Genomic DNA, 17,075 nt, shown 5'->3' on the forward strand with positions numbered 1-17,075 from the left:
GCAAAAACAACCTGCCTGCATGCACAGATACACACACGACACACACATACACACACACACACACACACACACACACACACACACACACACACGACACACACATACACACACACACACACACACACACATATACAGACACATATACAGACACATATACACACTAACGCACAAACACACACACATACACATATACACACACACACACACACACACACAAACACACAAACACACACACACACACACACACACACACACACACAAATATACATACACATACTGTTACATATTTATGTGAATGTATGTGAATTACTATTCAGGTCCTTGCTTATCAATGTGTAGTCGATTAAGGGTTGTTGTGATTAAAGGATCAGGAGCCCTTCTGGGAAAAAGGAGACCGGAAACGGAAGAAAAAAGACACGAGGTCCGGGAGAAGCGACGATTCTTTTTCTTCCTCGCCCAGCTCCGAGGAGAGTGGGGATCGAGATTGAGCAGCGTGGAAAAGCTGCGTTCCCAAGCCCGTCTGGCGAGAGGAGTTACCGAGACGTGTAACTACCCTTTTGACACGTCAAGTTGCCGTGGGTCCGTGCATGGACCCAGCGTCCGGCACAGTTCGCCGCACCGTCTACAAGGACGCGTACGGGTCGCACTTTGGGGCCTCGCGCGCGTTGCAAGCGGCGCTTGCTTTGCCCGCTTCGCTTGGCCAGGAGGGGTGTGCTGCAGCCGTGGTTCCCGGTACGGTACGTGCCCGGTGGAAGCACGTCCACCCGGGGTTCGTTCAACCGCCCGTGTGCGGCGAAGCCGACCATCATCTTGGTCAGGAGGGGCCCAGAGACATTGTGAGGGACAGAGACCAAAGGGGTCGTGAGTACCCAAGGGGTCGGGAGTGGGGAAAGGGGACACACGTATGTAAGATGGCCATCTTAATCATCTCGGGGATTGATTGTTGATTGTGGATTGTTGATGGTTGATTGCTCGGGGAATATATCATTGATTATTCCGGATCCTTGGTGTGGGGTTTTTTCTTGGTTGGAATTCATATTGATTGCGTTACGAAAGCGCATACATAATAAATCTTTCTGGCGGAGTTCCTCTCACGGTCCGGGGGTCACCGAGACCAGGTAGTCACCAGGAGGACCACGTAACAGAATTGGGGGCGTAACAGATTTGGGTCTACGTCCGGGATCTAAAATTGTATAAAATAATAAAATAATATTTTTATTAATTAAAATTTATTAATTAAGTATTAATTGGTAAATTTTTGGGGAAATTGGGGTAAAGTCTTGGGTGAAGGTTAACAGGTGTTAACGATAGTCACCATGGCGTTTGTGGCACAGAACTTTGCGGTAACACCGAGTGAGGCACAGTTCCGAGCGTTACTAAAGTCGGACCTCTTGAAATTGGCCAAACATTTTAACTTGGAGGTCCGAACTAATGTGAGGAAGGCAGAGTTGCAGACCACAGTGATACAATCTATGGTGGGATTAGGAACATGGGACGAGTTAGCCTGGCAGTGGCTACCCGAAGAACCAGAAGACGTTGAGCTCCGGAAACTGGAGTTGCAATTACGGAGCCAGGAACGGATCAAAGAAGAAGAAAGGAAAGCAGAAAAGGAAAGAGCAGAAGAAGAAAGGAAAGCAGAAAAGGAAAGAGCAGAAGAAGAAAGGAAAGCAGAAGAGAGGAGAGAAGAGAAACAAGCAGAGGAAAGGAGAGTGGAACGAGAACTCCAGGAAAGGTTAAAAGAAGAAGAAAGGAAAGCAGAAGAGAGGAGAGAAGAGAAACAAGCAGAGGAAAGGAGAGTGGAACGAGAACTCCAGGAAAGGTTAAAAGAAGAAGAAAGGAAAGCAGAAGAGAGGAGAGAAGAGAAACAAGCAGAGGAAAGGAGAGTGGAACGAGAACTCCAGGAAAGGTTAGCAGAAGAAGAAAGGAAAGCAGAAAAGGAAAGAGCAGAAGAAGAAAGGAGAGTGGAACGAGAACTCCAGGAAAGGTTAGAAAGGATGAAAACAGAAGAAAGGAAAGCAGAAGCAGAGGAGAGGAGAGCTGCAAGGGAACTCGAAGCAGAGGAGAGAAAAGCGGAAAGGGAATTGAAGGAACGTGACATGGCGCTTCAGCAAGAAATTAAATTCAAGGAGCTGGAGTTAATGAGAGAACGGGGAGAGGTACCACCCTTGCTGACGGGGTCGACACCTAGCCAGAACACCTGGGATGTGGGCAGACATGTGAGGCTGGTTCCACCCTTCAGTGAAAAGGAAGTCGCTAAATTTTTTCCGCACTTTGAGAAAGTGGCTCGACAGTTAAACTGGCCGGAGGAGGCCTGGACCATACTTGTACAAAGTGTGCTGGTGGGAAAAGCTCAAGAGATTTATTCGGCGCTACCAATGGACCAATGTGCAGATTATGAGGTATTGAAGAAGCACATCCTCAAAGCCTATGAGTTGGTTCCGGAAGCTTACCGGCAAAAATTCAGGAATGCCAGGAAGAGGGAGAGTGAGACCCATGTGGAGTTTGCCAGAGTGAAAGAAAACATGTTTGATCGGTGGTGTGAGTCAAAAGGAGTCGGGAAAGACTTCGAAACATTGCGTGACTTGATCCTGGTGGAGGAATTTCAACAGTGTGTCCACGAGGACATCAAAGTGTACCTGCAGGAAAAGAAAGTACCGAAGTTGTGGGACGCAGCCACCATGGCAGATGATTATGCCTTAACACACCGGATAGGGGTCCACGAACCTAACTCCTCGCCTAGATCTCCGCAGGGGAGGTGGGGAACAGCAGGTGCGAAGAACGACAATACACGGCGGCGGCCTCGAGAGGATTATGGGGACAACGCGGATACCCCACCTGTTCGAAATCAGAGGGCTACGGGCCCAAGACAAACTTATATTTCGGGGGGCCCGAGGCAGACCACGAGTTTTTCCTCCGGGCCTACTTGCGCTTTTTGCAAGAAACCTGGACACGATGTCCAGTTGTTACCGCATGAAAAGGGAAGACCCAGAGCAGAGTCCGACTATTACCACTCCGAATGCGATGGCAAGCGTAAGAAATCGCCCACAGAAGAGTTACCGACCATTTATTTATGAGGGGTTGGTCTCACTCAAGGGAGACTTGACTAATCCAAGACCGGTTAGGGTTTTGAGGGACATAGGAGCCCATCAATCCTTAATGCTTGAAGGCATTTTGCCATTGTCAAAGAGTACCGCAACGGGTGATAGTGTTCGGTTACAAGGGATCGGTGGCTGTGTTAGTGCCCCACTTCATGTCATCCATTTGGAATCCGATTTGGTGTCAGGACCGGTCACCATCGGTTTACAAGCCACGCTTCCTGTAGAGGGAGTATCTGTGATTATTGGGAATGATTTGGCCGGGGGGCAAATTTATGGTAACCCGAGGGTTGGTAAAGAGCACAGCAGGGAAAATAACACCCCACCAGCTCGGGATGGCGACAAAAGTTCCAAGTTATTTGTAGGGGGACTGAACTTCAACACAGAGGAAGAAGTTCTGACCTCTGTCTTCAACAGATATGGGCCGCTGGTGGAAGTGCGGGTGGTAAAAGACAGGGAAACGCAACGGTCAAGAGGGTTCGGCTTTGTCACGTTTGCAAGCACAAGAGACGCCAGGGAGGCAGAGAAGAATTGGAATGGTAAGGATTTGGAGGGTCGGACCATAACAGTAGGGAAGGCATTTCGTAGGCGTCGAGAGGTCTACAGAAGAGGACAACTTGGCAGTAGTTTTGGGGTTGGCAGCAGCCGATATTACTATGGAGGCTCCCAGAGTTACGGCACCTCCCGAAAAAATGAATGTCAGAGCACTGGCCGAGAAGGAAACCGCCAGTCAGGTAACGGCTGGGACAAGTGGTCGCACCGTAACTGTTAGGAGTCTGGAGAAGTTGAAGCACTATATATACGGGGGAGCCGCCGAGCCGGGGCTCCTACACGGACTAACCGTGAACGCCACGTTCTTAAAGGCGTCCAGGTAGTGAACTTTCCTCCCCGGACTAACCGTGAACTCCACATTCCTTAAGGCGTCCATGTAGGGAATACTCTGCTGGGCCTCCCGAAAAAGTGCTATAGAGAGGTTTAAATTTGGGGGCTTTGGTCACCACCTCTTAACCGTCAGTCAAGAGAAACTAAAAGTGGTTGACGCTTGGTCCAGAGGGATTTAATCTCGGGGATGGTGTGAAATTTTGTTGCTTTATTTTTAAGTGATGACTGTGCCCGGGGGGAACTGATGAGTTGGTGGGGGGTGAGTTATCTGGTTTGTTTATCCAAGTTGGCCGGCAAAGAAAGTTTTCGCTGGGTTCAAACTTTCTTTCTTGAAGGGGGGGGGAGTGTTACATATTTATGTGAATGTATGTGAATTTCTATTCAGGTCCTTGCTTATCAATGTGTAGTCGATTAAGGGTTGTTGTGATTAAAGGGTCAGGAGCCCTTCTGGGAAAAAGGAGACCGGAAACGGAAGAAAAAAGACACGAGGTCCGGGAGAAGCGACGATTCTTTTTCTTCCTCGCCCAGCTCCGAGGAGGGTGGGGATCGAGATTGAGCAGCGTGGAAAAGCTGCGTTCCCAAGCCCGTCTGGCGAGAGGAGTTACCGAGACGTGTAACTACCCTTTTGACACGTCAAGTTGCCGTGGGTCCGTGCACGGACCCAGCGTCCGGCACAGTTCGCCGCACCGTCTACAAGGACGCGTACGGGTCGCACTTTGCGGCCTCGCGCGCGTTGCATGCGGCGCTTGCTTTGCCTGCTTCGCTTGGCCAGGAGGGGTGTGCTGCAGCCGTGGTTCCCGGTACGGTACGTGCCCGGTGGAAGCACGTCCGCCCGGGGTTCGTTCAACCGCCCGTGTGCGGCAAAGCCAACCATCATCTTGGTCAGGAGGGGCCCAGAGACATTGTGAGGGACAGAGACCAAAGGGGTCGTGAGTACCCAAGGGGTCGGGAGTGGGGAAAGGGGACACACGTATGTAAGATGGCCATCTTAATCATCTCGGGGATTGATTGTTGATTGTGGATTGTTGATGGTTGATTGCTCGGGGAATATATCATTGATTATTCCGGATCCTTGGTGTGGGGTTTTTTCTTGGTGGAATTCATATTGATTGCGTTACGAAAGCGCATACATAATAAATCTTTCTGGCGGAGTTCCTCTCACGGTCCGGGGGTCACCGAGACCAGGTAGTCACCGGGAGGACCACGTAACAATACACACACACACATACACACACATACACAAACACACACAAACACACACATACACACACATACATACACAAACACACACATCACATACACACACATACACAAACACACACATACACACATATACTGTACACACATACACACATACACACATATACATACTGTACACACATACACACACATACACACATATACTGTACACACATACACACACAAACACACATCACACACATACACACATACACACACATATACACAGACACACACACATAGTTACACACACGTACACACACATTCACATTATACACACATACACATACACACACATATACACACACATAAACACACACACACACACACACACACACACACATACACACACATATACACACACGTATACACATATACGCACATACACACACATATACACACACATACACACATACACACACACACACACACACACACACACAGACTCACACAGACTCACACAGACAAACACATATATACACACATGCACACATACACACATTCACACACATATACACACACACACACACACACACACACACACACGTATATACACATTCACACACAGACAAACACACACACACACTCCACAACGAACTACTTCCTTAAGTGTGCCAGATAGATTCTCTGGAAGTTACCATAAGAACGCTCATCATGTGCGACAGCCGACAAGTTCCACTAACATAAACAGGTTCGTTGAACTCTCCTTGAGCCGCCTTCTGTCCACGCAGCCATTTACTTACAAACCGCTTCAAACTTTAAACCTTTTTTTTAAACCAACAAACCACTTCTTTCTTTCTTTCTCCTGGCACGATGTCGGCGACGGAGCTGCATGAATACCAAAACAACAGGAGCGCTCAGAGATTTCATCCTTCTCATTCTGTCCTGCATTTCATCTTCATTGCCATTTTGTTGACCGAAGTCGTCTCATCGACAGTCTCGGTGTGCGTGAAGTGCGTGGCAGTGTCAATATCTCTGTGGCAATGTTTTTGTTACAACAACATCATTATAGTTTGATGAACGTCCATCGTCTGGAACTTGAAGGTAACAGGTTTGAGTTGTGTATACAGTGTAAAACAAGTCGAGGTAAAGGCCAGACCATTGGTGCTCTCCCGCTAAGGGATTCAGATTTGAAAATGTCCAAAGCTCCAAAGGGAGGATTACGAAAAAAAACATTTATTAATTTGTTATACAGTACAGTGTGTCCCAAAGGTCTCCTTGCTCTATTAGTCTATTCTCCTGCCATTTTTCTCCCTCTCTTTCCCTCTCCTGACTTATCTTCCTTTCCCTCTCCCGACTTATCTGCCTCTCCCTCTCCCTCCCCCTTCTCCCCCATCCCTCTCCCCTTCTCCCTCCTCCCACTCCCCTTCTCCTGCCCCTCCCTCTCCCCTTCTCTCCTCCTCCCTCTCTCCTTCTCCCCCCTCCCTCTCCCCTTCTCCCCTCCCTCTCCCCTTCTCTCCTCCTCCCTCTCCCCTTCTCCCCTCCTCCCTCTCCCCTTCTCCCCTCCTCCCTCTCCCCTTCTCCCCCCCTCCCTCTCCCCTTCTCCCCCCCTCCCTCTCCCCTTCTCCCCCCCTCCCTCTCCCCTTCTCCCCCCCTCCCTCTCCCCTTCTCCCCCCCCTCTCCCCTTCTCCCCCCCTCCCTCTCCCCTTCTCCCCCCTCCCTCTCCTCTTCTCCCCCCCTCCCTCTCCCCTTCTCCCCCCTCCCTCTCCCCTTCTCCCCCCTCTCCCCTTCTCCCCTTCTCCCCCCTCCCTCTCCCCTTCTCCCCCCTCCCTCTCCCCCCTCCCTCTCCCCTTCTCCCCCCTGCCTCTCTCCTTCTCCCTCCTTCTCCCTCCTCCCTCTCCCCTTCTCCCTCCTCCCACTCCCCTTCTCCCTCCTCCCACTCCCCCTCTCCCCCCTCCCTCCCCCCCTCTCCCCCTCCCTCTCCCCTCCTCCCTCTCCCCCTCCCTCTCCCCTCCTCCCTCTCACCCCCTCCCTCTCCCCCCCTCCCTCTCCCCTTCTCCCCCCCTCCCTCTCCCCTTCTCCTCCCTCCCTCTCCCCTTCTCCCCCCTCCCTCTCCCCTTCTCCCCCCTCCCTCTCCCCTTCTCCCCCCTCCCCCTCCCTCTCCCCTTCTCCCCCTCCCTCTCCCCTTCTCCCCCCTCCCCCTCCCTCTCCCCTTCTCCCCCCTCCCCCTCCCTCTCCCCTTCTCCCAGTCTCCCTCTCCCCTTCTCCCTCCTCCCTCCTCCCTCTCCCCCTCTCCCCCTCTCCCCCTCTCCCCCTCTCCCCCCTCCCTCTCCCCCTCTCCCCCCTCCCTCTCCCCCTCTCCCCCCTCCCTCTCCCCCTCTCCCCCCTCCCTCTCCCCCTCTCCCCCCTCCCTCTCCCCCCTCCCTCTCCCTCTCCCCCTCTCCCCCCTCCCTCTCCCCCCTCCCTCTCCCCCTCTCCCCCCTCCCTCTCCCCCTCTCCCCCCTCCCTCTCCCCCTCTCCCCCCTCCCTCTCCCCCTCTCCCCCCTCTCCCCCCTCCCTCTCCCCCTCTCCCCCCTCTCCCCCCTCCCTCTCCCCCTCTCCCCCCTCCCCCCCCTCCCTCTCCCCCTCTCCCCCCTCCCTCTCCCCCCTCCCTCTCCCCCCTCCCTCTCCCCCCTCCCTCTCCCCCCTCCCTCTCCTCCCTCTCCCTCTCTCCCCCCTCCCACTTCTTCTCTCCCTCTCCCCCCCTCCCTCTCCCCCCCTCCCTCTCCCCCCCTCCCTCTCCCCTTCTCACTTCCTTTCCCCCACTCCCTCTCCCACATCCTCTCTCCCTTTCTCTCCGTCTGTACTTTTCGTATCCACCCCTGTTTTTGGAACAAGCCCATTATGATATATTCATGTTTCACTTCCGTTTTCAAGAACAGGAAAAACCCTGTAATGCGCATTCCTCGCCATTTCAAGCTCCTCGGTAAGTTCGAATCAACTTGTTTGAAACGAGATGTGACATCTTACCCTTGACTCTGATCGTTGACTGGAGAAACAACTTTAAAATAACTTTATACGGATGACATATGTAGCTCTTCGTGTTGGGACATGTACATAGATAGTAAAAATGATTAATAATGTGAGTTCCATGAACTTTATCACAGGAGAAAGCCATGTATATGTTTCAGCTGTTGGAGTAGCGGGTTCATCATCGTTTGGGTCTTTTAGGGATGAGGCTGCAGTGTTTAGAATTTGTGCGTTATTTTGAGGCCGAGCTAAATATATACCATGTTATTGCCAGACCCGATATTTGTGTATTTATTATTCTCATCTTGGCTCCCATCACCTGATAAGGAGTTTGTAAGGATTATGTAATTTACTGCACTTTGGACTCAACTTTCATTTTTCTTGCCTCACACACGGTGTTGGTACCAACAGTTTTGAGAGAGAAATCTCTGCAATGCCAAAAACATCGAATAAAGGAGTATTTATTTAAATGTGGATTTGATACAGGGTTGTTATTAATGAAGGGGGATATATAAAGACCCGTCAAAAATGACGGGGTTGGAACAGTGTATTTGACGGTGCAGCCTCATGAGCGTGCCAAAGTCTGAAGCCTCGGCCTCGTGTCAGGTGTGCTTATATCTTCTTTATTTATTAGACATCATACGGACGTAAATTAACACTTGGTTTACTCTACGCGCATTGCCCATCACGTGCAGTGAATCTCACCTCCATGTGCCTTGTATTTTTTGTTATTTTTGAAAAAACGTTTCTGTCCACCACCCTTGAGGCTTGGTTTGCAAGCCACTGTCTACAATTCCAATAGAAGAAACATAATTACTCTTTTCTGGAAAATGTTTTTTGAGTTCGTTTTATTCTCACAAATAGACCGTAGTGAACACACATTCGTGTTAAAAGATTGGCCTTTAAAACCTACCCTTATGAAGGGGGACAGACATCTGTACAAACGGACATTGTGTTTTATATGGTATATATATTTACTAACTAGCTTGTCTACTTTCCTCTATCTCTATCTCTATCTCTATCTATCCTCCTATACCACCCAGTTACGACAGGATAAATGTCTTCTTTCCTGCACAAAATCCAGGCTCTCCACTCAGCTTATCTATTTGGTTTCTGTTTTATCCTGCTTATGAAACTGCCTACTGGAGACTGTTCAATCGCAATGTTCCTCCAGGGCCTTCATAAAATGATGGATCAATATCTCATGTCCACCCCATTCTTATCTGCCTTCGTGTCTACCACCGTTAACCCGACGTAACAAAACACTCTAACTTTCTGGAAAGTCTCTTCTCCAATGGCTTGATCTCTGATCATCAATTTGGTTTCAGACCTGGACACTCCACTCTGGACATGCTGCTTCTGCTTTCTCAACAATGGATGGAGGTCCTCAATGCCAAACAGGAAATTAGAGCAGTCTCCCTTGACATATCACGTGCCTTCGATACGGTCTGGCACCCCGCTCTGCTCACCAAACTCTCCTCTTTTGGCATCCATGGAAATCTCCACGCATGGCTGGCGGACTTCCTCTCTAGTCGTAGTCAACGTGTGGCCCTGAATGGGCTTCTCTCATCTCCTCTTCCTGTTCAGGCTGGAGTTCCCCAAGGCAGTGTTCTGGGCCCTGTGCTTTTTCTGGTCTTCATCAATGATCTCTCTGACTCTCTTGAAAATCCTCTCTATCTCTTTGCTGACGACTCTACTCTCTGTCGCTCCATTCTTCATCCCTCAGATCGGCAGTCTACAGCCTCCTCACTCTCTGCAGACCTTGACAAAATCACAGACTAGGCAAACAAGTGGAACATGTCTTTCAATCCTGACAAATCTCACACTCTTACGATGTCTCTCCGAAAAGACCGACTGGACAACCCTCCTATCCACTTTCTGAATAATCCTCTCCAAGAAGTTCTGTCACTCAAGCTTTTGGGTCTCACTATCTGCCATGATCTTTCCTGGAAAAACCACATTTCAAATCTGGCCTCCAAAGCCAGTCGCCGACTGGGCATCCTCCGTCGTGCGAAGTCCTTCCTTGGCACACCTGAGCTCCTCACCACATACAAGGCTTTCATCCGCAGCTCAATGGAATACTGCTCTCCCCTCTGGGCTGGTGCTCCTGCCTCACACCTAGCTCGTCTTCACGCTGTTGAAACCAAAGCATTCAGAATCATTGGAATCTCCCGCGATGAAGCTAACTCCAAGGGCCTCTCACTCACTCACCGCAGGCAGGTTGGTGGTCTTTCCGTCTTCTACCGACTCCTCTCTGGCCTTGCCCCCCCAGCTCTCTCTGGGCTCTGTCCCGCAAATATTCCTACAGGTCGCACAAGATCTGCCTGCAACCCTCTTTTGGTTAAACTGCCAAAATCAAGACTCTCTGCTCACCTTCACTCCTTCATTCCTCTTTTCTCCCGCCTCTGGAACAAACTCCCTCACTCTCTTCAATCCCACTCCACCCTCCAAGTCTTTAAAACAGCTGTTCACCACCATCTCTTATCTTCCCCCATCCAAAACCTTGATCTTTTCTACCCCCGCTAATTTCACCCCAATTCCACTTTTTGAAATACCAACTTCTGTCCTGGAAGTCCTTGGTGTCCTTGTGCTTTATACTTCTCCCTCCCCCCCCCTTCCCATGCCTCCTCCCCCCGGGCCCTCTCCCTTCCACACATCTCCCTGCTCTCGGATGTTGTGTTTGTGTGCTTCCCCTTTTCTCCCCATCTTGTCTTCCGCTCCCTCTTTTTGTGTATTTTGTTTGTCTGGTCGATTTGTTTGTGAAGTAAATGTTAGCTTGGTTAGCTTGGAGCTACCTGTAGGTCCCGTGATGACATTCTGGGGTTTCACTCACTCACCGCAGGCAGGTAGGTGGTCTTTCTGTCTTCTACCGACTCCTCTCCGGCCTTGCACCCCCAGCTCTCTCTGTGCTCTGTCCCCCAAATATTCCTACAGGTCGCACAAGATCTGCCAGCAACCCTCTGATGGTTAAACTGCCGAAATCTCGGCTCTCCGCTCACCTTCACTCTTTCATTCCTCTTTTCTCCCGCCTCTGGAACAAACTCCCTCACTCCCTTCAATCCCACTCCTCCCTCCAGGTCTTTAAAACAGCTGTTCACCACCATCTCTTATCTTCCCCCATCCAAAACCTTGATCTTTTCTACCCCCGCTAATTCACCCCAGATCCACCTTGTTTGAAATTCCAACTTCTTTCCTGGAAGTCCTGGCAGTGTCCATATGTTTTATACCTCTCCCACTGCCCCCTTCCCACGCCCCCCCCCCCCCCAAAGCCCTCGCCCTCTCTCAGATCTCTCGATGTCTCCATGTCTCTCGGTCCCTGCTCTCAAATGTTGTGTTTGTGTCCTTCCCCCTCTCTCCCCATCTTGTCTACCGCTCCCTATGTTATATGTTTTATGTGTCGGTTTGTCTTTCTGTGTGATTAATGTTCGCTCTTTCACGAGCCTCGATATTGTATACAAAAAAAAAAAAAAAAAAAAAAAAAAAAGCTCTTTCACGAGCCTCGATTCAGTATACAAAAAAAACCAAAAAAAAAAAAAAAACTTACAGGTGGCTGTGTATCCTTCCATCCTCTCCTCTCCTGTTCCTTCATGCCCTTGCTTGTTTTGTCCAAGTGTGGCCCTAACACTCCAACAGGACTTCTTTACCTTCTGCCACATCGCTCTTCCATGGGCCTTGACGTGTATAGACAAATAAATAATGAGGTATCTTCTCGGTGTTTTCTCTTAAAATGAAGAGGCGGTATTATATATTCATAATACAATGCCTTCAGAAAGTATTCACACACCTCACATTTTGTTGTGTTACAGCCTGAATTTAAAATGGATCAAATTGACATTTTTTTGTCACCGATCTACACATAGTACCCTATAATGTCAAAGTGGAATTTCTTTTTAAGAATGTGTTTTTACAAAAGAATTAAAAATAAAAAGCTGAAATGTGTTGAGTGAATAGGTATTCAACCCCTTTGCTATGACACTCCAAATTGGTCTCAGGTGCATCCAGTTTTGTTTGGTCATCCTTAAGATATCTCCACAACTTGATTGAAGTCCACCTGTAGCCAATTCAATTGATTGGACATGATTTAGTAGAAAGAAACACACCTTTCCATATCATATCCCACAATTGGCAGTGCACGTCAGAGCAGAAACTCTACCATGAAGTCCAAGGAACTGTCCGCAGAACTCAGAGATAGAATTGTGAGGAGGCATAAATCTGAGGAAGGGTATAAAACAATTTCTAGACTGTTGAAAGGTCCCAAGAGCACAGTGACGTCCATCATTAGGAAATGAAAAGAATATGGAACTACCCAGACTCTTACTAAAGCTGGCCGTCCCACCAAACTGGGTAAGAAGGACCTTGCTCAGCGAGGTGACCAATAACCGAATGACCACTCTGACAGAACTACAGAGTTCATTGGCTGAGATGGGAGAACCTGCTGGAAGGACAACATTCTCTGTAGCCCTTCACAAAACTAAGCTTTATGGGAGAGTGAAGCTTCACAAATATAAGCTGTCTGCTTCCGTTTGTATTCGTATGTCTTCTTCTTCGATTTGCTCAACATAACAAAAACAGTTTAAAGAAAAATATATACTATAAGAGAGCTGTTTGTTTGTCTATGTGTCTGTCTGTGTGTTGCCATTTTTCTCAGAGATGGATGAACGGATCTTCGTCAAACTTTCAGGGGTTTGTCAATGAGTGCCGAGGAGTGTTTTAGACAAAAAAAAGATGAAGTATTTGAAAAAAAAGAAGTCTTTTTGGGGGGATAAAAAAAAAATCCCTTTATAGTGCTTAAACCTTTTTATGGCGTAGCCCATCGGGCAAAGCAGTCTAGAACAGTGTTTGTCCATCTGTATGTATGTATGTATATATGTATGTATGTATGTCCCCTCAAACGTATGCCAATCAGAGCTGAGAATCTGGTCACATGACAGGGTGATGTGATTACGTCTGATGTCAATACGGCGGTGCGGCGGCTGACCCTCCACACACCACCATTTTGATGTATATGCCATTCATGCCGAACATATCGTCGAACCTGTCATATATCACAATCGCCATGCTCTACCTTTACGTTTTACATTCAGTATGAAACAAACAAACCGATTGTTAAAAAGACTATCAAATATCGAAAGCATCGGCGTTACGTATCTTTCAACAATACGGTACGGTACGTATAGGCCTGAGGCGTTAAGCCTCACCTTCGGGCCGCTTCGGACAAATTAAGCCCAGGTTTCTTAATACAGTAGTGTATCGTTTCAGTAGTATCGTTTTCGTAATAATAATAATATCGTAAATATAACCATAACACTTTAATACCAATGTCGTGAATGGAAAGTTGATGGATTGAAGCGGTGTTCTGCACTAATATTAACAACCGCGAAAGTAAGGAATTAGCCCCGGTTTTTTGATAGTAATATCATTTTCGAAATAATGATAACGTAATGTTAATATTACAGTAAATCTAATCGTAACACTAATCCCTTCATAGTGACTGCAAACTTAGGTCCCAAGAGTAACCTTTACTGCAAGTTAAAATATATCATCTTCTACATATTAAAATAGCGGCAGTTTTGTGTCCGTTATGTCATTACGTCTATGATGTCATTACGACGGCTGACTCCACCGACCGACATTTTAATTTACTAGTACACCCGCTAACTACGGGAGTGGCAGGAAGGGCCATTCATCTTTGGTGTTTATAGATTACAGTCGATCTATGGACGGGTCTCAAGAACATTGGGTGTGTGTTCATTTACCAAGGTTCTTGTGGAGAGATCGCCAAGTGCTTTAAGCATTCGAGCAAGCACTCCATATTCAAAACTGTTAAGGAACGGCTGGCTTGGCAAGTGCTAGCTAGCTGCTTGGTAAATGAGCACACCCCCAACCATTGTGGGGTACATAGATTACAGTAGATCTTCCCTCAGTTCTGCAAGTAAAACTTACCTCACGGATATCGGGATTCCTCCAAATTTCTTTGTTTAATGTTATAAACAGCATTAGTGACTGTTGAAAAAGCCAATCATATGTGTTTTCAATGTCATAATCATAATCATAATGTCATGTGTCACAATAATAATGTCAATAATAATCATATGTGTGTAACAATTCCAGAAGTGGTCAAAGTTGGTGGTAAGTCTTTTTCTTCTTCCTGAACGTCATCAAACTTAACTCAGAAATGTGATCAACGGCACATTCACAGCATATATTCAACAAAAAAGTAAAATGATGATTTGACATTTTTGATGGATTCTGATTTGGAAGTAATTGCTTTTCCATTATATTTGCCCCCACTTCAGATATGTTAACGTTTCTTTTTTGCCTGAGCGACGCCGGGTACTCCAGCTATAAATGCTTATACACCTTACTTGGGTACCAATACGAATACAACTTTGTGTCGGGGCTAACATAGGCTATGTAGCCACGGCCTCATGCGGGGTGTGGGGATCTGGGGGTAGGGCGTAAATTATCTATGTAAATGTGTACCATGTAGCGCCACCTCGTGTTGGTGGCAAGGGTATCACAATTTCCTTTTTTACCTGGCCAACACTGAGGTTGAAGCACTCTTCGCACGGGTTAATTTTTCCCCTTCCCTTCCCATCCCCCTCCCCATCCCCCCTCCCCACACTCACCCCAAAACGGAGCGGCCTGTCAAAGCCCCCTCCCCACCCCCAAAAGATGTATATGAAGTATATCTTTCCACTCCCCCTTCCACTCCCCCCAGCCCCCCACTTCTGCCCTCCACCTCCCTCTCCTCCCCAGTCTGTGATTTTGATTAGTGAACCAATTCTGTGACCCAATATGCAAATTCTTAAATATTCAGGTTAATTAGACGAAATTTGACGATTTTATACAACTTTGATCTTTGTCCTTTTGATCTAAAAAGAACAATTGTCTCGTACATTTTGATTAGTGAACCAATTGAGTAACCTGATATGCAAATTCTTTAAATTTCAGGTCAATCATGTGAAAATTGGTGATTTTACACAATCTTAACCTTCGACCTTTCAATATAAAAAAAACATTTGGCTTGTAGCTTTTGATTGGTGAACCAATTCAGTGACCGAATATGCAAAATATTTAAATTTCAAGTCAATCATGTGAAAATTGGTGATTTTACACAATCTTAACCTTTGATCTTTTGATAATAAAAAAAAACAATTAGCTTCTAGCTTTTGAGTGGTGAACCAAATAATTGACTCAATATGCAGATTCTTAAAATTTCAGGTCAATCGGATCAAAATTGCCAATTTTATGTATCGCTGACCTTTGACCTTATCACCAAATTATTAATTTGCCAACTCCATATTCTCATAAAGCTTTCTTGAAAATTTGATGACAAAATTCAAATGGTAAATTGAAATTTTTGGTCAATTGGATGAAAATTGATTATTTTTTGTGATGTTGACCTTCAACCTTTTGACTTTTTGACCAAATCTTTAATTTGCTTTCTCCGTATTATCATAACAAAGCTTTGGTGAAAATTTGATAACAATAGCTCAAATGGTAAAAAATAGTTACTGCCTGGATACACACACACACACACACACACACACACACACACACACACACACACACACACACACACACACACACACACACACACACACACAAGTGGTTACTCCTGCTGTACAGCGGATAGGCTAATAAAGTACACATATACAGTCACGTGAAAAAGTAAGTACATCCCATGTAAAGTTTTGGCTTTTTCAACATTCTTCAACATACAGCTATTTGATCTTCATTTCAACAATATTGATAGATAAAGGTGATATAATATAACAAATATCATGAAACATTTACATTTTTTAGTCCATTGTATAATTTAAATAAACATAAATGCAAATTTCGCATGTGGAAAAAGTAAGTACACCCCTACATTTATCACTACTTCAAATACATAAAATTAGAATCAGGTGCACCAGCTCAGGTGCAAATGATTAGAACATCGTTAGAGGATCTTGGAGGAACCTGTCTTATTTAAACCTCAGACATTTCGTTTGGTTTGCTCTTTGTTGTTGAAGTGTGCGGCGTCACCAAGCCTAGATCAAAAGAGCTCTCTGAGGCCTTCAGAAAGATGGTTATAGATGCCTCCGAGTCTGGGAAGGGATTTAAAAAGATCTCCAAACAATTTGAAATCAATCATTCGACTGTCCGGAAGATCATCTACAAGTGGAGAAGATTCCAAACAACTGCCAACTTGTTCAGGCCAGGCCGCCCCAGCAACTTCAGCCCGAGATCAGACCGCAAGATGCTGAAAACAGTCTCTAAGAACCCCAGAATGTCATCACGGGACCTACAGGTAGCTCGTGCCACTGTTGATGTCAAAGTGCACGAGTCTACCATTAGAAAGAGGCTGCACAAATTTGATCTACATGGGAGGTGTGCGAGGAGGAAACCTTTGCTGTCCAGAAAGAACATCAGGGCAAGACTAAAGTTTGCCAATGAACACCTAGGCAAGGACCAGCACTTCTGGAACAATGTGCTCTGGAAGGATGAGTCAAAGGTCGAGCTATTTGGCCACAGTACCAGAAGACATGTTTCGCGAAAACCAAAGACAGCATTTGACCACAAGAACCTCATACCAACTGTAAAGCATGTTGGTGGAAATATTATGGATTGGGGCAGCTTTGCTGCTTCAGGGCCTGGGCATCTCACCATCATAGAATCCACTCTGAATTCTTCATTGTACCAGAGGGTGCTTGAAGATAATGTGAGGCCATCTGTCGGAAAGTTGAAGCTCAACCGAAGGTGGACCTTGCAACATGACAATGACCCTAAACATACCAGTAAATTCACCAAGGAATGGCTGAAAAGAAAGAAATGGAGGGTTCTGGAATGGCCAAGTCAAAGCCCGGATCTAAATCCCATCGAGATGTTGTGGGGGGATTTGAAACGAGCTGTGCATGCAAG

General features: G+C 47.1%; 1 protein-coding gene across 4 annotated transcripts in view; it reads left to right on the forward strand.

Moving 5' to 3' along the window:
* The window catches only part of LOC137436608 (uncharacterized), a 61,899-nt gene that overhangs the window by 13,278 nt on the left and 31,546 nt on the right, over nt 1-17,075 (forward strand). Inside the window, exon 1 of one of the 4 annotated variants that reach the window (XM_068130555.2) lies at nt 6,019-6,260. The exons of 1 other annotated variant lie outside the window; for it this stretch is intronic. Coding sequence is in view for 2 of the 3 variants with exons in the window: in XM_068130554.2 (XP_067986655.1) it covers nt 8,051-8,121 (71 nt within the window). In the remaining variant the exon portion in view is untranslated. Of the gene's footprint in view, nt 1-6,018; nt 6,261-7,944; nt 8,122-17,075 lie in introns of those variants that run through there. 2 more of the 4 variants (XM_068130554.2, XM_068130557.2) reach the window with 2 other exon arrangements.

The sequence above is a fragment of the Myxine glutinosa genome, chromosome 11 (genome assembly GCF_964187855.1).
Source record: "Myxine glutinosa chromosome 11, kmMyxGlut1.1, whole genome shotgun sequence".
Taxonomy (NCBI): Eukaryota; Metazoa; Chordata; class Myxini; order Myxiniformes; family Myxinidae; genus Myxine; species Myxine glutinosa.